The sequence below is a fragment of the Argiope bruennichi genome, chromosome 10, assembly GCF_947563725.1.
Source record: "Argiope bruennichi chromosome 10, qqArgBrue1.1, whole genome shotgun sequence".
In the NCBI taxonomy this organism is placed as follows: Eukaryota; Metazoa; Arthropoda; class Arachnida; order Araneae; family Araneidae; genus Argiope; species Argiope bruennichi.
This window is the reverse complement of record NC_079160.1, coordinates 118,329,074-118,356,583: the sequence shown is the minus strand read 5'-3', so window position 1 is coordinate 118,356,583 and position 27,510 is coordinate 118,329,074. Positions and strand designations below refer to the sequence as shown.

The 27,510-nt window shown below is 30.5% G+C and overlaps 1 protein-coding gene across 3 annotated transcripts; it reads left to right on the top strand.

Annotated features, from left to right (window-relative positions):
* The first annotated feature begins 509 nt into the window (after positions 1 to 509).
* On the top strand, positions 510 to 27,297 carry LOC129989105 (H-2 class II histocompatibility antigen gamma chain-like). Of its 3 annotated transcripts, none has more exons than XM_056097429.1 (5): positions 510 to 599; positions 17,353 to 17,398; positions 20,994 to 21,024; positions 24,406 to 24,450; positions 27,073 to 27,297. In XM_056097429.1, the coding sequence occupies exons 1-5, from the start codon at positions 568 to 570 to the stop codon at positions 27,222 to 27,224; spliced, it is 306 nt and encodes a 101-aa protein (XP_055953404.1). In that variant the 5' UTR covers positions 510 to 567; the 3' UTR covers positions 27,225 to 27,297. The 3 variants fall into 3 exon arrangements, with proteins under 3 accessions (XP_055953404.1, XP_055953405.1, XP_055953406.1); XM_056097430.1 differs by having other exon boundaries at positions 563 to 650; XM_056097431.1 differs by lacking the exon at positions 510 to 599 and adding an exon at positions 12,377 to 12,410.
* Positions 27,298 to 27,510: the final 213 nt, after the last annotated feature.

Sequence of the window (27,510 nt, the reverse complement as noted above, 5' to 3'; positions counted from 1 at the left end):
ACTATATTTTTAAAGTTATATTAACACCCCGGTTTAAAGCACCACTAGGGCTCTTTTGGACGGACTTCGTAATTTTGGGTCGCTGCCAGATGACGAGGATGACACCTGAGAGGCAACCCCTCTTCAAACTTTCACATCACACCAGCGGGAGGACGTTTGACCCCCGACAGATTTCACGCGCATCAGCCTCGCTTACACGGTGGCTCTTCGGCGAAATCGGGTCTCGAACTTGAAATCCTCTGACTCCGAAGTCAAGAACTTACCACCAGGCCATGACTGCCTGCCGCTATGATTTTAAAATAAGTAAATAATCCGTATAGAGCAGACAAAGCACATGTCTGAACTAAGAATTTAAATATTTTAATCCAAACTGCTATATTCAGCTGCATATTTTCAAATATAAAATTGTCAAATTCGTGACTTCATTATGTAAGGCTGTATCCTTGCATACGTAAAATCGCAATGTTGATAGAAGAGAAATCTTTAAGATGAGCAATACTCTGTGGGAAGTACTTTACTACGACTACTTTTTTATATATATATATATTGAAGACTTATATATGTGAGATGATAAACAGAGTACGACAGTCAGTTCAGCAGTAAGTCAGAAATTTTATTAATAGCCATTAGTATATCAACCATTAAGATAGGTAAATAATGGGTTATACCATTTCTTTAAATTTGCAATTTTCACAATAAATTGAAAATATGATCTTTTATCCTTATTTATTTATCTTTTTGTTCATTTAATCTAAACTTTTTTTTCTTGTTTGTATTATAACATTTTATGCATTGCGAAAAAAAAGGGTTTTAAAAAATGTATAATTGTAAATGTAACTGATTATTTTAAGCAATTTACTTATCTAAATATTTTTATTCTGATTGCTATAAGATTTTGCAGCATTTTGCTTCCATTAAATGGTTCAAAAAATAAAATTATGGAGAGGTTGAGATTAACATATTTTGATACTCTTTAAATTCTTTTTCCTTCTTTTTTTGAATTAATGGTAGCACTTGTATAATATATTTGAACTTTTACACTGAATTAAATATTTTCTGAACCCAGGGCCGCTCGTGCATTATTGTTGTATGGACATTGTAAATTGATGGTTTGTATTGCTATATGGGTATCGTTGATGTCCTCAGCATAAAATAAAATTTTGTACTTTCTACAAGTTTTAAATACAAGTATTTTCTACAAGTTTTAAATACAAGTTTTTTTCTACAAATTTTAAATACAAGTTTCTTTCTACAAGTTTTAAATGCAATTTTTGAATGGTTTAGTTATTATTAATTTATAATTGAATAATAGTTACTCCATTCATTTTTGATTAATTTTAAAAATCTAAACTTTAGAACAAAATGTCACGATTATTTTTCTTGAATTCCTTACTTTCATTCATAAAGTACGGCAGAACACACGTGTACACAACAGTGGTTGAACGATAAACAAAATCATGGGGACAGAAAACTATGATAATTATATATGTAAGAATGTTATTTACTTGCAAAAAATTATAGTAAAATATTTTTTCATTAATTTTTATTTATTAAATTCATTCATAAATTTTAAACAAAAAATGATTAGATCGTCGCTTTTTCTTAGATATAATTAATAAATAAACTAACTATTCCCAAGAGCTTTAATTAAGAACTAAATTTCAAAATTTTCGTTTATTTAATGCATTCTTTACAATCATTTACAATGATTAACACAACTGCAGTTTCTTCTTGTTGCGTACAGCCGACCACCTCGCCACCCCTGAACGAGGCAGTATGGCAGGATTTGTTGTGGCCGACTGCTGGCTTTATCATAATCCATCCATATTACTGACAAATTCTCTGAACTGGCATCCTCTTCGCGGCGATTTATCCCAAGTCTCAGGTGGTCATTTTCTGACCTTTCTCCTCATTTCCCCCTACGTTTGACATCCTGTTTTACGAGCAGCAGGTCAACACTTTGAGAAAACCTTCTCAAAATTCTCTGTATTCCTGCAAATAAGCTTCCCATAACAGAAGAAGGGCAAACACTTTTAGACTTTAAATTTTTGGCAAAAAACAGTCCATTTTCAACATCATGTGTTTCAATATTTTAAGGTTTTCTGGCACCATCAGTACTGAGCTTAAAGCATTATTTTCAGCTTTCAAATTCTTTCTTAATTCCGAGATTTCTATGCATTTTTTAAATAAGGGTAAACAGTGCCGATCCTTCAGAGATGCATTTATTTTCCTACACTTTTCCAAATCTTTAGAAATAGGCCGGAAATCTCCCATGTCCTGATATAATTTTGAATATCAGTGGACGGTATTTTTTATTTTTATTCCTGAGTTAGTAATACAGTTGTAAGTTACTCTTTCCTTTTTGGAAATATATACCATCTGTCAAACCATTGCAGCTTTATTTCTTCTCTTCATTCCCATTTTAAGACACCATTTGATTTGGGGACAACCATATCGACACTCTCTTTCTGTGCCGCCAACTTAGCACATTGATCCGCGTTTTCATAACCATATATTCCAATATGGACCTTAATCCAATTCAACTCTATCCACTTATTAATTTTTGCATTTTTTCTTTTATCGTCTACATTTCCTTATCACAATTATGAGATGACTGAGCGGACTGTAGGGTTGACAGATAATCTGAAAAAATTGAGCATTCCTGTCCAAACACAACTGCAAGTGAACGATAAAAAACTCGATAAAGTTATTAGATTATGATAAATAAATATATAAGTCTATTGATTTCATATTTATCTATATATGTGTCAAACTTTGTTTCCTTCTTTTTTTGAATCTAATACAAAGCCACGCCCCTCGATTATTCGAACGGAAATTGGTACACATGTTTCTAGGCACCCAGAAGGATTTGATGTGTTATTAAAAAGACTCTACTGTCATTTAAATTGAGGGATGGAATAGGTCTTTCCACCATAACCCATTGCACGAAAATTCTTTTTACATTGCTATTTTTTTAAATGGCTTTTTAGTGACATGAATTTCATTTTAAAACGACCTTTTTACTAGTTTTAATTAATCTTCAAAAATTAATATAAACACATTTTATAACAATGTTTTTACTTTGAAATATTAAGTCTATTTTCCGTTTAATTACACTAATCACTAATTCGTATTTGCCAGTTATTTTTTTCGGTTCTTTTTAATTGTGATTTTGTTAGGAATCACGTGCTTGTTTTAGCTGAATTTTAATTGAAACTGTAATGTAATAGGTTTTAATATGTGATCTAAAAAGTTGTCTTTTAAAGTTCTTGTATTTTTCTTAACTGTGCGATCTAATTTTATTTTAAATTTCAGAAATTTTAAAATTTTAATGCGTCTAATTAGTATACTATAAGCGTTTTTTAACTGGTTCAAGTTTGTTGAATTGAATTCTATATAAAAATAAATAAATTAAAATTATTTCCACAGTATATGCTTATTTATATACCATGAAAATATCACATTGTATCGGATCCCATGAAAATATCACATAGCATCGTATTCCATGGAAATTATTTATTAGTGAGCTATATAAATTTTGTGATTGCTGGAATTCTGTTTTAGAAGGAGTTGACATTTAAATGTTTGATTACAAAAATTCAGCTTTTGTTGACGATTCTTCTCCTATCGAATTTAACACTCCCACCGGCAGGCATCTCAAGTTTGAGGATGAGAATTTTCCGGTATAGTGCTCAGTTTTCCCCGCCCAGGTGGGTACAGAAGTGGTGTGGGGTCGAATAGCTGCTTCCGATAACGGGACGTTATTCCCATCCGAAGAGTTGTACCTTGGCCAGTAATCCGGTCATTCAGTGTACCTCATGGCTGTCCGGAATAGTCAATATGTGATTGTCGAGTTCATCCCATTAATTTCATCTGTACGGTAGAATCTTTAGCGAGTCAATAATGACCATTCAGTTCAAGAAAATATTTTCATCCGTTTAGTTTGACAACATTAAAGGAAAACATCACACAGATCTGGAAAAAAAACCCCTTGAACTTTATAAAATGATTAACTGTACCAAATATAAACATCGATGACTAAAATAAGTATGATTAATTAAGTAACAAAATGAATGAATTTAAACAAATAGTACTTGAGATATTAAAATTACCGTTTTAGTTTAGTTATATTGACGTTCCGTTTGAAAGAAAAATTAGGGATATTTTGAGGGGACCTCGTAATTTTGAACAGAGGTCAGATGACGAGGACGAACCTGAACTGTTAACCCCTTCTTCAAACTTCCACACATGCCAGTGGGAGGACGTTTGGTTCCGGCTGATTTAGCTTTCACCAGATCCACTTACATGACGGTTTTTAAGTGGAATCGGGCTCAAACCTAAAACCCTCCGTTTCTGAAGCCTAAACCTTGCCACCAGGCCACTGACGCCCATTAAAAATATCGTAGAATTATTGCACAATTTAATCGAATTCAAGAATGACGAATTCTGATCGGAAAAGTTGAATGTTGCGTTTCCTCTACAATGTGTCATGTTTATAAAGATAATATTTTTTCTTTATATGGGAACATAATTTTCAGTTAATAAAAATTATTAACTGCTTAACTATCGGACACTGGAGCGTCACCAGAATTTTTTTTGATTCATAGTATTTTTGATTAGAATTTAAAGAAAATCTATTCAATATTTTAAATTTCTATTGCGCACAAATTTTTTTATGGATTTGTAGGATTTTTATCGATTATTTTTTTAAAATTTCATTTGATACCCACAATAACGTTCCAATATTGCAATGATCGGGTTCTGAAATTTTCTGAAAAACGATTAATGGATGTGAAAATTATTATAAAAGAAATGCGTTCGTGTGATATATGGACAATATTTATTTTCTGAACTCCTGTGAGAAAAAATTTGACATCAAAGATAGAAAATCAATAAATAAGCCTTAATAAGAAGGAAAAGATATTTTTAGAAACATTTTCGAAATTATCATGAAGAATTTTAAGCCAAACTATTAAATTACTATTCAGAGAAATGCGTCTTCTAGTTGCTTCATCTCCAGATTTACATCTTATTTACATTTCGTTTCCACTTTTAATATTAATTTATGATTTATTTCCATAACGGCTCGTGAATTGCAGCTTTTTACGCAATCCTTTCGTTTGCATTAAATGTCTCCTCTCTGCTCATTTGTTTCAAAAATGGTTCTTCTTTTCGTTACTATATTTATCATCTCATAGTTTTACAATTACATTCTAACCTTGTATTTTCGTTGCTTTATTTTTTTATCTAATTTATATTGCCTTGTATTATTGTACAAAGCTGTCAAAATTAAAATACCCCTATTCTGAGCTGTCTATACAGCTAAGTACTCGGTGTAAAGGCGCCAAAATTGTTGAACATATTATTCAAGACATGGGAGACAGATTACTCGAAAAAAAATTAGCTCCAGAAGCACCAATAGATGGTGCTGTACAACAAAACACATGCTATAAAGACACAGATAATTACACACACCCAAAAAAAGACATGCGGTTTAGATTTTTTTTCTTTCTAATTTCTATTGCTGATATTAATAAAAAGAACATAAAAAAGTGAAGAACCTGGAACTGTCATTGTAACTGCAATTTCGCTCTGTCAGCACAAAAATTTGCATAAGCCCTTGGTTTGCTGCTACTGTTCTAGGCATAAAAAGGATAAAGCTGAAAAATGTTATTCTTATCAGCGATTGCTTCGCGCTTTGCTTTTGATGTTTTATGAATAGAAAGGAAATGCTGAAGTTGCACTTCAAGATTTTGTCGATTTAAATAGTTACTCAAAGGATCAGGAGGTATCAAAAAATGCTCTTACATTTTGTTGTACCCCAAATGCAGCAGCGCCAATGCCTTGATTCAATTACCTTTATGCAAGATAAAGCGCCTCTACATATTGGACTCTGTGCACAGCAGTTTCTTCGGCAATATTTTTCTAATGATTGAGTAATTAGTCGTAAGTTTCCTGCAACCAAGCCATCTTGTTCTCCAGATCTTAACCCCTGTGATTTTTGACTGTGAGGATACTTAAAATATCTTACTTATCGAGGGCGTTCGGTAACCTTGGCATATTTGAAAGACAGTATCCCTTTGCAAGTGGGAAGCATCTCAATCTACCAGTTACCATCCACAGTTGAACAAGCTGTCCGTAGAATGCAGATTTTACAACTGGAAGATGGGAACCATATTGAGCAGTTTCCCTTCATCGATAAGATCCTTGTGATTGAATGTTTGATACGTTCGAATAAAATGTGTGACAAATATGTATCTTGAATACTTTCAGTATATTTTGTGTTGTACAGCGCCATCTATTGGTGTTTCTGGATTTTTTTTTGACTAATCTGTCCCCCTTTGTCTTGAATAGTATGTTCAACAATTTCGGAGCCTTTACACTGAGTAGTTCGCTGTATAGAGAGCTCAGAGTAGGAGTGTTTTAATTCTGACCACCTTGTATTTCACTTTTTTTCTATACAGTGTGATTATAAAAAAAATGATCTCAATATAAGAAACGGCAAGTATCATACCGTTCACAAAAATGGAATAGAATTTTGGTCCAAGGTATTTTGAGATGCGCGCTCAATATATAATTAAATATTTTAATCCATCCATGATTATGAAAATATTTTAAAAAACTAATTTTTTGCTACTATGAAATCAAATCAGTTATACTTATTTTTAAAAATGTGGAAAGGGCCAGATACATTTATTTTGCTGTTAGAATGAAAAATAAATTTACCCCATATAAATAAAATAAAAGTACATTTGTTTTTGCATTTAAGTATTAAATCTCTCGAATATTAATCAAGTATTCAAGAAATAATTTTGCAGTTCATTTGTTTCGTTTCGTTATATTAATGTCCCATTTTAAAGCAACACTAGGACTATTTCGAGATGGACCTCGTAGCTTTGAACAGTGGTCAGATGACGAGGATGACACATGAGCTGGCACCCCTTCTCCAAACTTACACGCTACACCAGCGGGAGGACGTTTGTCCCTGACGGATTTAACGTGCATCAGACACGCTTACACGACGGTTCATTGGTGGAATTGGGTCTTGAACATGAAACCCTCCGGTTCCGAAGCCGGAGATCTTTTATCTACCTAGGGTCGTTACGTTTTGTAGTGATCAAGAAAGCTTGTACTCGAATGGCAAATATATATCCTGTGAATAGATTTCGCTGAAAAGTTGTTAGAAATCTACAAATTGTATATAAAGTCCCATATACAAAATTTTATCTTTCAATCTGAAACCTTTTTTGAGCTTTCGTATTTACAGATATAAGATATAATTCGAAACGGAGGATCGATCTATTCGAAGATTTCTTGCATACTTTTTAATAAAGTACTTTTTTTTAAACTTATGTTATGAACGAACAATATTTACGATTATTAATTATTATTAAATTTTTTAACTATCAATATTATTTTTTATTTCAATGCGAGTTTTGGCAATTAATTATCTCTCAAACCCTGCAATAAAATTCTTATCCCCTTTGAGTTTGCATGAAATTTTGAACTTTGAACCCTTTTAATAAATGGTTTGCTGAAAGCATATTTGAGATATGCTCACAGACAGAGAGACTCATGGAGAGACAGGCAGATATAATATCAAAAATATGTTTTTCCGCACTGAGAAAAGTCTGAAATGTGAAGGCTCGTCAAAATCTGGAGTTCGAATATCATACTTTATTTTCGTATATTTTGTATAGGAAAAGAAACAATGCGCTGAGGTGACCTGGTGGTAAGGCTTCGGAAGCAGATGGGTTTCAGGATCCTAAAACGATTCCACCGAAGAACCGTCGTGTAAGCGTGTCTAGTGCACGTTAAATCCGTCAGGCTAAACGTCCTTCCGTTGGTGTGTTATGGAAGCTTGGAGAAGTGGGTGCCGGTTCAAGTATCGTCCTCATCATCTGACTGTGGTTCAAAATTCCGTCCCCAAAAGCCCTTATTACTTTAAAAAAGGACGTTAATATAATTAAATAACCAGATGAGAAGATAAAAAGCATTGAAGAAGAAGATTAAGGGAGCAAAAAGTTTTAATTTCATTACAAGAATAGAAAGCATAGTTAGAACATACGATTGAAAATATTTGAAAAATTTATTAAACAATTGGAAACAAAGAAAAGAAACAAATACACAGAATAAAACAATAAAAATTATAAATAAATGAAAAAAAAAATGAAAATTTGAATTTTTTTTAATAGAAAGGGTAATGCAATAAACTTTTATTACTATTTTTTAGCATTTAATTACTATTAAATCTTAATAACTTATTTAACCACGAAGTTTCTTTTCCAAGTATAAATTTTGGTTAAAAAATGAATCTGACTTTTTATTAGTATATTTTGATTCCATAAATTTTGAACTTTTTTATTGAAAGAGTAATCCAATAAACTTTTATTACTATTTTTCAATATTTATTTGTTATTGAAATTTTAATAACGCTATTTAATCACGAAGTTGCTTTCCATAGTACAACTTTTGATTAAAAAATAAATCCGACTCTTGATTTGTATATTTTGATTCAATAAATGTTGAACTTTTTTATAGAAAGAGTAATGCAGTAACCTTTTATTATTATTTTCAACATTTATTTGCTATTGAAATCTTAATAACTTATTTAACCATGAAGTTTCTTTTAATAGTATAATTTTTGATGAAAAAATAAGTCTGACTTTTGATTGGTATTGTTGGATTAAAAAATTTTTGAAAGTATTAACTTTTTCAAAGTGCCTTAAATATTATTATTTCGGATGTACTGAGAGTTCCTTGTATTTTACATTGCTTTGAATTAAATTTCTAAATTTAAAAACTTTATTAAGAAACTGTATCAAAATCCGAAATTTTTCTTTAATAACTTTGGATAATATAATCACATAATTTTTACATCAGTTTAAAGAAAAATTAACTCTTTAATGTCATAATTTCATTTACCTGAAATTTCTGCTTTTAATTTGAATACTTCTCTAAGATTAATTTTAAATGCACTTTTGTTAAAATACCTTTTTTTAATCAACAATCTAACAGGATTATACATAATCAATTATTTCTAGCCATGGTACGAATGAACTAAAATAAGTTACTTTCCTGTATAAGAAATTTAATAAAAAGATAATTTTGTAATCATCGAAAAATTAGAAATTGAAATTTTGACCGATCTACACTTTGCAGATCCACATGAGTCAAAAAATACATTTTGGGCAACATGTCTGTATGAGAATACGATAGCTCAAACAAGTTTTGAAGTAGAAGAACGAAATTCAGTAGATGAACTTCATATCATATTTGCAAATTTCTCTGAATCTCTTAACGCAATGCAACCACAGAGAGTTAGGCTGTAATAATAATTGCAAATTTCTCTGAATCTCTTAACGCAATGCAATCACAAAAAGTTAGGCTGTAATAATAATAATTGCAAAAAGTAGAGAATGCAATTTGGTAGGGGTTTCATTTCCAAGTGTAGGTAATCATCAAATTTGGAACCAAATTCGTAAAAAGATTAACCATCTGTCAGTCTGTTCCTTCACAAGTATTTAAACGCGATAACTCAATATACAATTACTTACATGGCAAATATATGAAATTGGGTATGCAATTTTGCGACAAAAATTGTAGCACTATGTCAAATTTTAGTTTCAATGGATTGAAAAAAAAGTGTCCAAAATACCCATTTGTTCTGGTTATTATATGTTAATCACGCTAAAGATTACACAACAGTTTAGTTTAATTACATTAACGTCCCGTTTTAAAACAACACAAGGGCTATTTTGGGACAGACTTCGTACTTTTGAGTCGCGGTCAGATGACGAGAACGATAACTGAGCTGGCACCCCCTTTTCTAACTTCCACACCACACTAGCGGAAGCACGTTTGGCCTCGACGGATTTAACGTGTATCAGACCCACTTGCATGCAGTTCTTCGGTAAAACTCTCCGTCTCCGAAGTCGAGACCTTACCCTTTGGCCATCGCGGTTCAAAGATTACATGCTAATAAGCTCTTTCGTTATCACCTATTACAGTATTGTTCACCAGTAATACGCAGATAATAATACATAAGTACATAAATAATACATAATACATTTTTACATATTGAAGAAATTGTTTGTTTTTAATGATACTTTTTAGGAGGATATTCTTTTTACGGATTGTGTGAAGTAAAAACCGCATAGAATGCAACGGCTGATGCAAGTGAAAAAGGATACGATGAACGAATGAAAAAACATTATTGTGCCACGAAAACCTTATTGTGCTTATTGTCAACACAATCACTTTCTTTTATTTATTTTGCTTAGCTTTTCTGATATTAACCTAGTGATAGAATTTCGATGTTTAGGGGAATCAGGTTTTCAAACTGAATCCATTAAGATGTATCGAATAAGTGCACTTTGTTCACTTTTAATCTGGCTGGAATAAATTAACCCCTTAATAGTCGTGTCTATGAGTTGAATCATATCTTCTTAAACTTATAAGGTGAAATTAAACCAACCAAAGGCATTATAATTCGATACAAAACTGCACTAATCTACAATCACTTCAAGTGTCATGAATTCTGAATTGAATTAAGAAGATAGCACATTACTGAAATTAAATCATTCAAAGGCACTATGATTCGATACAAAACTGCACTAATCTACAATCACTTCAAGTGTCATGAATTCTGAATTGAATTAAGAAGATAGCACATTACTGAAATTAAATCATTCAAAGGCACTATGATTCGATACAAAACTGCACTAATCTACAATCACTTCAAGTGTCATGAATTCTGAATTGAATTAAGAAGATAGCACATTACTGAAATTAAATCATTCAAAGGCACTATGACTCGATACAAAACTGCACTAATCTACAATCACTTCAAGTGTCATGAATTCTGAATTGAATTAAGAAGATAGCACATTACTGAAATTAAAACATTCAAAGGCACTATGATTCGATACAAAACTGCACTAATCTACAATCACTTCAAGTGTCATGAATTCTGAATTGAATTAAGAAGATAGCACATTACTGAAATTAAATCATTCAAAGGCACTATGACTCGATACAAAACTGCACTAATCTACAATCACTTCAAGTGTCATGAATTCTGAATTGAATTAAGAAGATAGCACATTACTGAAATTAAATCATTCAAAGGCACTATGATTCGATACAAAACTGCACTAATCTACAATCACTTCAAGTGTCATGAATTCTGAATTGAATTAAGAAGATAGCACATTACTGAAATTAAATCATTCAAAGGCACTATGATTCGATACAAAACTGCACTAATCTACAATCACTTCAAGTGTCATGAATTCTGAATTGAATTAAGAAGATAGCACATTACTGAAATTAAATCATTCAAAGGCACTATGATTCGATACAAAACTGCACTAATCTACAATCACTTCAAGTGTCATGAATTCTGAATTGAATTAAGAAGATAGCACATTACTGAAATTAAATCATTCAAAGGCACTATGACTCGATACAAAACTGCACTAATCTACAATCACTTCAAGTGTCATGAATTCTGAATTGAATTAAGAAGATAGCACATTACTGAAATTAAAACATTCAAAGGCACTATGATTCGATACAAAACTGCACTAATCTACAATCACTTCAAGTGTCATGAATTCTGAATTGAATTAAGAAGATAGCACATTACTGAAATTAAATCATTCAAAGGCACTATGATTCGATACAAAACTGCACTAATCTACAATCACTTCAAGTGTCATGAATTCTGAATTGAATTAAGAAGATAGCACATTACTGAAATTAAATCATTCAAAGGCACCATGATTCGATACAAAATCGCACTAATCTATAATCACTTTAACAATTCTATAAATTCTTAATTAAATTAAAAAGATAGCGCATTCCTGATATGGAAAGTACCATCTAGTTAAATAAGATAGAATTTAAAAAGTTAAGAGGTTGATTCCATTGATAAAGTGTATGAAGTATGTTTTGAAGAAGGATAGATTCAAAACGATTCAATGGAACTGTCCAGAAATTATCTTCCTATAACTTCAAAACAACCTATAAATCCAATGAATCAATTCTAAACCTTCTAAAACATTTTATAATAAAATCTCGGTTCCATAAAAATGAAATGTTGTAATCAGAAATAACAGCATAAAAGTAAAAATAACAATAAAAAATATTACTAAATCACTCCATTCTGTCAGTTGAAAAAAAAATCAACATTCAAGCACTTGATATAGTTTTAGAATATAATCAAAAACTCCGTCTCATATAAACCGCTTGATTGAAAAACAAAAGAACAATATAAAAACTCGATTCGAAATCTGACATCTGATAAAACACATAAAATAAATCTATCTTCAAACTATCAACATAAAATGCAATTGGCCTCAATGAATAGATGAAATTAATATTTCCCATTGAGGATTCTCGGATAGGTGAGTAACATAGAAATATTACAATGAATTTTTCTTGAATTTCGTAAAAAATTTTTTTTTGTAAATTTCCTTCTTTTTAAAAATAGCAGTAACTATGTAAAAAACACATATTTAAGTTTTTAAGTTGCTAATCTTTGTACATTTTTGTTAAGCTATGATGAATGAATTTAAATAGTAAAATCGATTAATGTGAAAAAAATGCTCAATTTTTAAAAAAGAATCAGGCAATCATGTAAGCGTTTTGTTGCCTAATCCTTGATGAATGGGATTAACGTGTGTATATTTCCTGTGAATATTTCGTTTCTATAGGATGTTGGGTTTCAATATGCTTTTCCGGTCTTTCTTTGTAATTTTATTTTCAAAGCGAGAATTTTACCATGATTCATAAATTTGTGTACTCTTAGGTAAACCATTTCGAATGTTATTATAAATGCAATGAAATTATTAAAACATTTTGGTTATAAGGGAAAAAAAAAGACTGTCGAATATAGGGGCATTTCCTTAACGAAGTACTTTTGCACCGTTCTTGAGCACATACCCTGTGCTCCTGTTTGCAGAAAATAGAAGATTTTATGCAAGAAAAATCAGGAGACAATTTTTTTGACTAGTCATCCATTTATTCACATCTAGCCACACATTGTATTTTATAAATTTCTGATAAGTAATTCCAGATCACGGTTACGAATATTTCTTAATGCCAATAGAAGTTTAAAATTATTTAAAATTTCACTAGAAACTCGCTGGGTTTCCGCGTAATCTTTAAAAAGAATTTGTTCTGCTTTTCCTCGTGAGCTACTCAACACTCACATTCACATGAACGTCTAAATTTCTTGACTGCCAAGCAAACAAGAAAGCTTTTCTGCCTTATTTTCAAGACAATGGGAATGCGCTGCCATCTGGTATTAGGATGGGAAACTAAGCCTGACAAAGACCAATAAATTTTTTTAAAAAAATTTAATAAGCTTTTTTTTATTTTTTTTAAATATCGGCAACAGATATTGCAAGGGAACATTCGAACCAAATCAATTTTTTTTTTTTACTTAAAACAGCAGGATATTTATTTGTATAGTTAAAAACAAAATCTTAAGACACTTATTTTTAACAAATAATATCAAGATTTTTTTTAAATAAAACTAATGGAAATTAGTTTTATTTAAAACAAAATCCAATCCAAGATTCGCAAATTTCGAATACAATATCTAATAGTGTTAATAAAATGCATGAATAATAATTATTTAATATATTTTTTAATTAAATAGCTTTAATTATCTATAAAAATATATCGGCAACTCATTACTTAAAAAGTTTTCTTGCAATTCCTGTTGGGATGGAATTTTAAACATGATTAAAATTGGAATAAATCACTGTTTCAATTGAAATATTGGTTGCGTTAAAAATTCTTCTTGCCTCCAAAAACAGGACAATCCGATCTACTACAGTTTCAAAAACATAAAGAAAATCATCTTCTTTTAAATATTTTAAAATATCTTACTGAAAACTTGATTACGAATTTTTATAGACATAACCACGAGTTTGCAGCATCGAAAAGGAAGTGATGATGAAACAGAAATTCTACTAATTTATTCTACTAATTTTGGTAACTGAACTATCTAAATAATCTGGTTTGATTTAATGTGAATATATTTAATAAGTAAATTCGCGTTAATTTGAAATTTTAAGGAAAATATAAAAATGAGAAGATTAAACGTTCATTAAACGATGTTAATTAAAATATAAATTTGGTTGAAGTGACTTGATATGTAAATCGCACCATTAAATATTTTATAATTAATGATCATTCGATTTCTGGGAATAAACTATATATCTCGGATTGCTAATATATATTTTTTAGCATGTAAAATGATTTATAGGCTTTAAAAATTCCTGTGTGTGGTATTCGTATCAGACCGCACAAAAAGATTTTTAAACAAACCATAAAATTTTCTGTGAGTAGAATGCACACCTGGTATTAGGAAAACATTTAGTAAACGAGTAAAAAGAATCACAAAGCATAAAATTTGCTGTGAATAGAGCGCATTTGTGGTATAACAAAAATATTTAGCTACCCAAAATTATAGGCTTTCTTACGATGCAATGAATACCTGTCATAGCAAAAAGTGCGGAATTCAAAAGTCTCCAAAAATTTTTGTGAGTTGAATGTATACCAGGAATCACAGAAAGCTTTAATAAACAAATAAAATTGCATTTTAATCGTTCTATTTCTGATAATAATCTGTACAAAGTGTCTTTTTATTCTAAATTGATCATGCTCTACAACTTTATAAGTGACACTTTTCTTCTACCTTGCGCCGTTTTTTTGAAATAAAAAAAAATAACTTTGGAATTTTCTGATAGAAGGTATTGTACGTGATTATTTCATTCTATAGCGCATACATGTTACATACGATACACAAAGGCATTTTATGACTATAGTTTCCATGGCTCTGAAAAACTTCTTAAGTAGGGACCCTATTAGGGTTTGACGGTTTTTCTAACCCGGTTTTAAAAACTGGTTTTTTACAGTAAATTTGTCACATTTGAAAACCGGTTTTTAAATTAAGAAAACCGGTTTAAAGAATTCATATTATTATGTAAAAAATAATTTTAAATTTATTTTATTTGCTAGAATTCAAGAAGACAAGTAGAATTAACAACTCTTTTACTGTATTTTCAAATTCCCCAAAACATTTCTAGTTCAGCTAAGAAATTTAGTGTATTTTCTTTAGCTTCAAAAACCGAAATTATTAAGTTATCTGGAAAGACATTGTCTAGAATATTTCCGAATTCTTATGTGGAAACCGATTCTGATGAAGAGCAAATCGAAGAAACTACTCATCAGAGTAATGCATTTTTAAAAGAAGGCATGAAAAAATCAATTCATAAATTTCTTGAAGACCCTAAAGAAAAACTTACAAATCCAAAGACACTGAAAACTGATTTTTCATTATTTGAGGCTAGGAATAAAAGAAAAAAAAACTTGGATTTGTTATTTGATGCCATTAAAGCTATAAAACCAAGCTCAGTAACTAGTGAACGAGTATTTTCAATTTCAGCCAATATTGTGTCCAAAATAAGAACAAGACTTAGATACCGTTGAATGGATATTTTGTGTTTTTTAAAATCCTATTTTCTGAAGAGAAATTAAAATTATAGAAAATATTATAAATATTATTTGAGATTTTTGTTTGAGTTTTCGTTATTTTGTGTAAGTAATATGTACATGTAATCCTGAATTTTTTTATATTTTGACTTTGATATTGATTTCGTTTTTTGTTATTTTATATCAATTAAATAAAATATTTTTCGCTATTCTATTTTTTTTTTTTTTGTTGATAAAAATTCTAAAGCCGGCTACAACCGGTCTTTTTGGAAATACTGAATTCGAAAACCGGTTTTTCAAACTGTCGGTTTTTGTATAAACCCTAGACCTTATATATGGTGAGGTTTATATTACTCACATAGTTGCTTTTATCTAGAACTTTACACATACAGATAAGCACTTTAATAACGGTATGCAACAATGATTTCATAAATAAGCATGCTTTATCATCTTACTTATTCTATGCCAAAAGTGAGTAAATTTTATAGAAACTATATTCTGACCATGAGCATATTCAGCTTTTAAGAAGTAAAGACGTTTGTTTGTAAAATTATTGAAATCCTTTAATAAATGAAACACATTAGCATATAAAATAGTCCTAACTAAAAAAAATATTATACAATGCACGTGATTTTTTTTATATACGTGTTTTTTAGATACGAGTTTCTGTATTAATTCATTGAATAAATGAATCATAATTTAAACCATTGGTGTGGTCTCCCCAAAACTTTCTCGCATACTCGCCAATAAACTTGTCGTCCCAGAGAACGCTATGCATAGCACTGGTATACATTAGTTACGGAATATTAACTTTTGATGTGAATTTAGAACTTTTACTGGATATATCGCGTCGTCCTTGGCGAATTATTTGGCGATTAATCTTTGGCTTGCGCTAACCTTTATCTTCATTTTGTATAGTATACCATACATACAACTTTATAAAAACATACTATCACTATAAAATAAAAATATATATTAAATATCAAAAATATAAAATTATAAAATATAAAAAAAAAATATATATAAAATATAAAATAAGCTACCTATATACATTTTTTTTTACTTTTCTTCAAAAAAGCAATCTTGCCACGATAAGGGTTAATATTATCCAAAAACCAAATTTGGATTTTAGGCGCAATTTTCTGAATAGATCGAAACGAAAATTTGACACAAAACTGCATTTGTAGTCATAAAACCCTATAAAAAATGTGATATATTTTAGTTATTACTTCTTTGAATTATTGAGTTTACATGTTTCTGAAAGCACAGAGTGACAAGCAATCAACCCTCTTTTGGATTTGGCTCAACATTTGATAGGTGTTTATATTATAGATACTAAATCTGTGTACTGAATCTTATCTATCTTGCTCTCTTTTTGTTTATTAATTATTGTGTTAACTTATATTCGAACAACCGTACAGAAGGCTTTTTCTGAATAGATTTTGCTTTAAATTTGATAGAAAACTACAAATTTGGTGTAAATACCATATATCAAATTTAAACAGTCAAGCTCAAAACGTTTTTGAGTTATTTTTGTCACAGACATAAGGACGGTCATTTTCTAAAATTGCGGTTTTCGCGCTCAGGGCGGTTTAAAACGTGGAGATAAGTCAAAATCTCGAATTCGAATTTTTTGATAACTACTATATTTTCTGTATGCTAAGTACACGAAAAAGTAAAAATATGCGCGCAAATTTAAATTTAAATAATTTTTCAATTAATTTGAATAATATTACATTATTCAGAAATAAAATTGGAAATTTCATAGCCTTCGGACAAAAATACATACAAATATTTTCTCTCAATAAAATATGAATAATCTTTTCCCTTTCGTTTTTCCAGAAGTCAGAAATTCAGAATGATGCGCCAGTTATTTTTGCTAGTCTTGGTAAGTGTTTAAACGTTATTGGAAATTATTATTGTTATCTAATAAAATTTCTTTCTCGAAATTCGGAAAATCTGTATCTGACCAATTTTTGTACAAATAAACTGATTAAAACGAAATTTTTTATTCTTTATGCATAATTTAAATCAATGTTCATTAAAGTAATTTCTTAAAATTTCTTTTGATTATTAAAAGATAAATTTTGATTCTTTTAGTTTCAAAGCTGGATTATGAAAGAAAAGTATATTTGTTGTGTTATTAAAACTCTAATGTAAACTTTTTAAAAAAAATAATTCTGAAATTTGAGAATTTGTTAGAGCCTTTCAATAAAAAACTGTTTCTAAAATGTTACAATGATTTTTGTTTTGTTTATAATCAATTATTTTTCGAATTTATGCGATTAAAAGCAAAACATTGTTTTTATTATTCTGTTGAAAATATATAAATGTCATTTTGCAAGAATTATTCAGGCATATTTTGTATCCTAATGGTGAACGTATTCAGCATTCTAATGTTTCAATTCGGCCTCGAAAGAACATTCAAGGTATTAACGAAATTCTTGTCGGTATTAAACTCATCATATTTCAGAAAGTATTATACCTATGAAAAGACAAAATATTTATAAAGGACGGGATTAAATCCTTTTTTCTTTCTGCAGTGTTACATTACAGCTGATGGTTGAGTAGTATGGAAATGCCATTTGTATCAAGAATCACATCCTTTTTGTTGATGCTAATGGCAAATATTGACGCTCATGGTCTACATTGATGCTGTAATGCAATTTTCAGAAATACTTTGAAATCTATCATAGACCTTGATATATTCATTTATTTATCTTTCAGAGAGGATGTGGTGAACTATTTTTAAGACAAGAATGCCTTTAAGAAATTGAAAAAAAAAAGTTAAAAAGAGGCTTTTGAATAAGACATGTAACTACCAGAAGGTAGAGTTTTCTTTCGTGGCGCCCAATATGTCCTTACTGATCTGTCAAATATGTATGATTGCTGGCAGCTGTGGTCATGGAAAAGCAGTCTCAAGGTCTTGCATTTACATATGTTTGTCTTTGTTCTGGACAGATACATGCAGCTATTAAGAGGGAGGACTGCTGCATTCGTCACATACCTCATTTGCATAGTTATATCTTGATCTTCACCGATCAAATAAGTGAAAAGCGTAACGAAAAAATTCTTTTATTTACAGCCTTATAAATGTAAACAAAAGTAACTTGTTCTCATCTAGGTTAATATTATTTATAAAATTCACACAGCAGTGGAGAATAGACATCAAAAAGACGCTAACAGGCTCTTAGCTCAAAACGGCTACTCCAGGGGCCACTCCAGAAATCCATTGATCTTTATCTGGTATATTATAGCACAGGAACACGAATTACAAAATTAGGAGCTTCTCACAAAATCATGAAAAACTTCTTTGGATACCGACGTCTCTCCGAATTCTCCTTCAACGTCTTTCACTGCTTCTATAAAAACAAAATTATCGCATTTCATTTTGGTCAGATCCCCGTCTTTGATTTTCTCATTGGTGAACTCGAGTTCCCTATCACCCAATAGCTGCTCAGCAATGCTTTCTCATTGATCGCGGGAATGTCTATTCAAGATCCATCTTTGTAGCTGACCCTTCCTGAAAACATGTGAATTATAATCAATTCACAGCTAACACCAGCTAAAGTCCACCTGAATTCGACACTTAATGAAAACGGTTGATGATGATTAATCATTTATACAATATCTGTGACCCGTCACCTGGATACAACAAATGACCAGACACAATGACTCTGCGGGTGAAAAGGATCCACATCTGGCGGTCCGTAAGCGCTTAATTATGTGTAGGAAAACGGGTGACGTTACATCTGGCCGGAATGCCAATTATAATATGAAACGTTTGAGCATAAAATTTTATGATTTTTTTATAAAAATTTTATGAAAAAGATATAAAACGGAAATTTTCTCTAGTGTATCTCTCAGTTACAAGTTCAGTTCAGTTATATTAACGTCCCATTTTTTTAAAGCAATACCAGGGCTATTTTGGGATGGACCCTGTAATTTTGAACCGCGGTCAGATGACGAGTAAGACACCTGAGCTGGCACTCCGTTTCTAAAATTCCACACTACACCAGCAGGAAGGCGTTTGGTCCCGACGGATTTACGTGCATTAAGCCCGCTTACGCGTCAGTTATTCAGAGTAATTGGATCTCGAACCTAAGGCCCTCCGATTCAGAGGCCGAGATCTTACTACCTGGCCACCGCCTCCCCTTCTGTTGTAGGATTAGGGTCAGTATGCATGACACAGTTGTAATTACCATTCTTTCCAAGCGCATGCTATGAGTTCTGAAGCCTTTTTGTAACGATCCCAAATCAAATGCCATATTGCTCAAATCATACTTATCAAATCTTTTTTAAAATTTAGTGTTCTTCAATTACAAAATAAATAATAATATTCTCACATTCTACACCACTATAATCATTTATAAGGAAATTTAACGAAAATTGGCAGAGGGATTTCAATTGATTGAGGCTGTAGGCGTGAAAGTTTATCTTAAAACTTGGACATTTTAAATGATAAACTGGCATAGTGATATATTACAACTGCAAGAAGCTAATGATGAATGCTCGGTTATAGAATGCAGGTTGTTGCCATTCTTTTGTGGTGGGAAACTGTGAAAAATTTTGATATACATGTAAACATGTTTTACCTGATGCGTGGCCGAGAAAAAGAAACTTTTGATATTTAACTTAGATTTATATCATCAAGGAAGGCCTAATTCGTACACTGAAAAAGTGATTAGCAATATGTCAGTCTACATCAAGACACAAGAGCAAAAGAGACCGAAATTTTCCCCTTCAGTGATTTTACTATGAGATTTTGATGAGGATTTCTTTCACATGTGTCGATTTAGGCATGGGAATCTTATAGATTTTAAAAAGAATATTGCAAGCATTAGGGATTTTTATCACTTCACTCGGAGCTTGAGAAAATGACGAGACAAGCAGTTTTATAGAGCATGTATAGAATTAATTAAATAAAGAGTAGGAATTGGATCAGGAAATAAGAGAACATTTTAGAATGAAGTTAGTATGGGTAAAATTAAGATAAAAATTAGGAAATTAATTAGGATTTTAATTAGATTTAAAAATGTCAGTACACGCACAAAGACACAAATATATCTTTACATACATATTCATGATCAGTGAAAATTCTTTTTGTTCTGTTAACACAATAAAGGGCACGTTTTTTATATTAATTATAGAAGAGTTTTTTTAAAAAAAGACTTGTTTTTATAATAGCAGAGTTTTTAAAAAATTTTTTTGTAAGGGATGTAATATTTTATTATTTATAAATTAATATTTATTATTTAAAATAATTGAAAAAATAAAAGACTGATAATTAATAAAGACAATTTTATATGTTATTTAATTTTTTTTAATGTTTTTAAGCGTTTTATTCAAACATTTCAAGTATTTGAAATTTTTAAAATATTTATTTCGGATATTTCGGAAGTTAAGTCTGTGATTTTACAATTGTAAATATAAAAATTTAATTCTGGATAAAAACTTTTTATACAATTTATCTTTATATTTAGGCTTTGATTGTTCTAACTCAAACCACTCACGGTAAGTGAACTTGAAATTTTATATTCATTTTTATGACCATAATGTGTAAATATGATAATAAGTCTAATGCTTTCCCTATTTATATAGATAACTTTTTACCAAGAGGCTAGATATTTGCTTTAAAGCATAAAAAACTTAAATGATGAGAATATTCTTATTTTATGTTATTTATATCAATAAATGTATATATTTTTAAAGTTCTATGTCTGAGTTTTTATATAGTATCCCGATCCTATTAGTCATATTTATTAAAAAATTATTGATGCACTAAAATTTTAAATAAATAAAAAATTATTAAAATTTAAATAAATTCTTTCATTTTTCTCTGGCCAATGCTGACTGAGTTATGAAGCTAAGATTAGCATTTTTTAGAAAATTTTTAACAATTTAATGACCACATAGAGTAACATCGTCTATCAGCAACTTCAAGGAAGTGGTGAACATTGATTGGCCTTTAACAGTACAAGTCAAAGATTCATGTCAATTTTGTTTGCAGAAGAATATAATCTTCTTTATTCAACATTTTCTCATGTGAAGAATATTTTACTAAATATAACTAATATGAAAAATTTAGACATTACACTTTCTTTCATTATTAAATTTTTCGACACAAGTAAAAAAAAAATTAGTTTATTATTTAGACATTTTTTGCAAGTTGAAAGTATATGGCTATCTTAAACCTCTTAGAAATTACCACTGGGCTTGATTAAAGTGGACACTTTGTGTAATTAGTAAAACAATAGTTTAATGTAAAACACGTGAAGGATAAATAAAACATATAATCCAAAAATTTTATAATTCGACTCAGCATGTATATTTTATGTGTAAGGTATTTAAATTTTAATTGCTGCCAATAGTTCAGAAAATTATTGAATTATTAAAAAAATTAAATTCTAAAATTAAATGAAAGAGTTTGACTTTAGTAAACTGTTCAGATAATTTAAAATTATTTTCTCTAAAACATTTATTTTTATTTCATTTTCCATTTTGTTATAATAAAGTTTTGAATAGTATTGTAAATAATAAATCATCGGAGTAAACGTAAGATGTGTTAAATCTGTTAAATAGTTTTATACATGTTTAAATAGTTGATATATATATATATATATATATATATATATATATATATATATATATATATATATATATATATATATATATATATATATATATATATATATATATATATATAAAGATTACGGATAGAGCTTTTTCTCTTTATCGGTTTCGAAATAACTTAGAGAAAATATTATAATGGTCAACAATTCATCCTCCAAATTTTAATAAATCTCCACGATTTACATCTTCCGCAATCCATAACCATTCATGGAAATAATTGAAAATCGCAAAGAGCTTGGTGGATGATATCTAGAATGGGGTTTTTTACACCAAGCATTTGAATTTCTTTAGTTTCAGTATGCAATCAGTACATTTGAAGATGAAAATTTAGTTGTATTTGAATGACGCATTAAAAATGCTGTGAGATTTATGGATAAAATTTACCATTGAATTTTGTCTCTAGAATTTTAGTTATGCATTAAATTTAAGAGGAAATCTGATAATAGTTGAATGTTGTCTGTCTGTATATTCGCCTATATGTGAGTACAGCATCGGAAAGACGAAACTATTTTGATGAATTAAATATAGCATTTAGTTTTATGATGAAACGTACAGCTATATCTCAAATTTTGACCCAATTCTTCAAAAGGAAAATATTTAGTATGCATACCCGGTTTCCTTCTTTATAATATTACTACAAAAAAATTCGTCCAATGTTAACGTTAAAAATTCCAACTAGTTGGATAACAGATAACGCCGCTTTTTAACGGAAGAAAGTACGAAACACAGATAGTAAAACTGTCGAAGCATATACAGGACAGTAGTTACAGAAATCAACAGATAACGCCGCTTTTTAACGGAAGAAAGTACGAAACACAGATAGTAAAACTGTCGAAGCATATACAGGACAGTAGTTACAGAAATCAACAGATAACGCCGCTTTTTAACGGAAGAAAGTACGAAACACAGATAGTAAAACTGTCGAAGCATATACAGGACAGTAGTTACAGAAATCAACAGATAACGCCGCTTTTTAACGGAAGAAAGTACGAAACACAGATAGTAAAACTGTCGAAGCATATACAGGACAGTAGTTACAGAAATCAACAGATAACGCCGCTTTTTAACGGAAGAAAGTACGAAACACAGATAGTAAAACTGTCGAAGCATATACAGGACAGTAGTTACAGAAATCAACAGATAACGCCGCTTTTTAACGGAAGAAAGTACGAAACACAGATAGTAAAACTGTCGAAGCATATACAGGACAGTAGTTACAGAAATCAACAGATAACGCCGCTTTTTAACGGAAGAAAGTACGAAACACAGATAGTAAAACTGTCGAAGCATATACAGGACAGTAGTTACAGAAATCAACAATACACTGGAAACAACGAGTTGTTGCTTGTATAACAGTGAGCAGAATAACGCTTAGATTGTAGCTAGAGAACTTTCTACGCGAGCACACTCCAGAAATAGAATTCACTCGTTTCACTGACTTAAGCCCTTTCACTCTGGTTTTTATAGTCTCCTTGACAGGGCACTAATTCTAGAAAGATCTGTAAATATCGTCAAAATTCTTGTATATTCGGGAACATTTTTGTCGCCAAAGTATTCGGCTATCACTCCTGTATATGAAAACCTATTTATGTATATGAAACTGTATATGAATATTTGTATATTTATATAAAACTGTATATGAATATTTGTATATTTATATAAAACTGTATATGAATATTTGTATATTTATATACAAATATATTTATATAAAACTGTATATGAAACTATTTATATAAAACTGTATATGAAACTATTTATATAAAACTGTATATGAATATTTGTATATTTATAATAAACTGTATATGAACACCTGTATATTTATATGAAACTTACCTGAATATGAAATGTATTCGTGTATGAAAATTGTTGCAAATGGAAGCAAAATTGCAGATTCGCATCAAAATGAACGTTATGTGATTTCATCAAATGCCTCATTTTCGAGTTCGATTCTTCCTTTGTGATTTGTGTTGGGATACAGAGTTTTATACAGAAAAATAAACAGAAAATATTTTATTGAAATATCAGAATGTCAAGGAGGGAGAATAACCCTGATTTTATCTCATGAATCTACTTCGTTTATTAATGAAACTGTCCGTAACAATACATATAATCAAATTAAACTTCTGACGGTTATATAAATTAATTTTTTTAAACAATTCCACATGATTTATGGATTAAATATCAATATTGATAGTAACAACCATAAATTAACTGTTTGTATATACTGTTTATATTTCTCCTATCTCTTCTATTTCATGAAAGGAGCCTCTAGATGTGAAATGGAAAGAAAATTTGAACTTGAAAATGGTAAGAAATACATATACTTTTACATATTCTCTTAGTCATGAAGCAGCGCGGTTCAAAATTACGAGGTCCGTCCCAAAATAGCCCTCGTGTTGCTTTACAACGGGACACTAATATAACTAAACTAAAATAGTCATAAAGCAGTGATTTACAATCAATGACATGCATTCACCTCTCCCCTCATAAAACAACAAATGTTCCCCATTATTAATTATCAGTAGCTTCCCATGCCGTGAAGCAACAACCTCTAGTTAGAGTGATATACTTTCTCTTCTGTAATTTATTAATGTTCCAGATTAGTATGAATAATTAGCTTTTAATTACGACTGGTGTGAAAAAAACTCTTGGATTCATCCCGATTTTACATGAAGTAACGCCTTTTTTGCTGATGTTTAGTTTAATTACATTAATGTGCTATTTAAATCAACACTAGAGCTATTTTGGGGCGGACTTCGTAAGTTTGAATCGTGGTCAGGGCGACGCCTGAGCTGGCGTCCCCTCTTCAGACTTGCGCACCCCACCAGCGGAAGGACGTTTGGTCATGAAGGATTTAACGTGTCCCAAACCAAGATGGTTCTTCGATGGAATCGCGTCTCGAACCTGAAACCTTTCAATTCCGAAGCCGAGATATTACCACCACGACCCCTTTTCAATGATGAACAACTATCTAATAAATATACTGATAGTTGAAGTAGCATAATAAGTAGTTTCCAACGAATTTTCCTTTTCAAATTTTACTGCAAATAAAGCATGATTATTCTGTTTCAATTTTCAAATCCTACAAGAGGGTCCTACGCTATCCTATAATATTTTATAAGATTATTATATATTATATTATATATAGGATATTATATTATATTATCTTATTTTATATCCTACGCGATATAAATAAAATTGTGAGTGTTTTTTTAATTGATTTTGTATTTAAAGCAATTAACACTAGAACGTCCGGGATTTCAATTACCCTTAAACATAAGCCGTTGTCGTTTCGACACCGCGATATAAAATATATAAAATAATTGTAATAACTAAATAATTGTAGGACTATTGTTCAGTACTGTTTAGTTTTAAGACTTTTTAATATTATTTCATGTAATTATCATATAAAAAACTGTAATAAAACAAATTACTTAAAAATAATTTCAATTACTTTTGCGATCTGAATTGATTGGTTTGGTTTTGGTTTGGTTATATTAACGTCCCGTTTGAAGCAACACTAGGGCTATTTTGGGACGGACCTCGTCATTTTGAACCTCGGTCAGATGACGAAGACGACACCTGAGCTAGCATCCCCTCTCCACACCACACCACACCAGAGGGAGGACGTTTGGTCATGATGGATTTAACGTGCAACAGACCCCCTTACACGACGGTTCTTCGGTGGAATAGTGTCACGAATCGGAAACCCTCCGGTTCCGAGACCTTACCACCAGGCCACCGCGGCCCATCTGAATTGATGTTTGCATGGATACGATATTTTACCATAATCTACATTTGCGTGAGCAATATTGCGATTCTACTTCTACGTCATCCCAAGTTAGAGGATAAATGAACAACGGCTGTTAAGTTTTGTTATCCTAGAAGAGAAATCACCCAAGATGTTATTTTATTGATAAAATTAATCGAGGACGAAGTTAAATTTATAAATTTCTTTGAACGAGTAAATATTTACTTTGAAAATAAGTTTCTGTTGGTAAACCGGAGAGAAAAACGCGTGTCGTATTAAGTAAACATATAAAAGTAAAACTATGGAATTAAGACTTAGAGTTCTATACTCTGATCGGGATCTTAGCAAATATTATTTAAAAAATGCTGCTAGAAAATGAACCAGAGTCTTAAGGGATTAGAATTCTCTGCTTATAATAAAGACGAATATGCGTGTGTATCGGTCTGTGTGGTGTTAGCACTCTACCGTCTGACCTTCAGCTACGAAATTGATATGCATACCTTGAAGTGTGGAAATATGCATCTCTGAGCAAATTTTTTGAAATTTTTATTAATTAACATTAAGCTGAATTTTGGCGTTTTCCGCAATACCTTCCAAATATATTATCGCACAAGAGTTAATTCTACAATGTTTCAAAATTAAAAAAAAAATGTTTTTAATGATACGAATTGAGTAGTCACTTGAAGTTTTGCAGAATTTTGGCAAACAAATATTTTTCTTTTTTTTATAAACAAATATTTAATATTAACAAAATTTGCAGAATATTGGCAAACAAATATTCTGAAAAAAAATTTGCAACGTTTTTTTTCAAATATTTCCAACAAATTAGTATTAATTAGTAACAATTAGAAACAAATTAGTATTAATAGTCGAATATAAGATTCTTCGATTCAACAAAAATATTCTTAAAAAATGACAGTTTTCCTACGCTAACAAAAGGGTGTCTCTATTGCAAACGTAATCATCCTTCTTCGTTATATTCTAGTTAGTTGTCATATATAATTAGCTCCTTTGCTTCATAATCAAATAAACTAAGCTAACTTTTCTTTTTTGGCGCATTTCAGCTGTATGTTTTGAATGCCAAAACATTACAATCGTACAATAATTAAAAACGCCTTTTAAATATTTAGTACTCAATAAAAAATTGATATTTTGTTACTATTATTATTTTCCTTTAGTGAGGCCGGGGAGATTTGTACCTCGATGCACTGCAAATGGCGACTACCGTAAGGACCAGTGCAATGGTTCCACAGGGTATTGTTTTTGTGTAGACCCCAAGACTGGCGAGCGAGTAGGCCAGGCAAAAAGGGGAAGAGTACACTGCAACTAACGCTGATTCTCACTGCGTTTGTAACGGTTGAGATAAAAAATGAGAACAACCAAAAAGGAATTATTAAATAAAAATGCTAATAACAAATTGGTTTCCTCTCTGAGTCTTTTATTTTGTGAGAAAAATACTTGAAATCTTAACCCGTAGCTGGAGACACGAATTTACTTACGCGGCCAGAGACATGAAATGAAAAAGGCTCCATTGTTATTTTTCTTTTTTGTCTTTTGTAAACAGTATTGGATTTTGGATTTTATTTTGGAAACACAATACACTCTGGAAATAATGT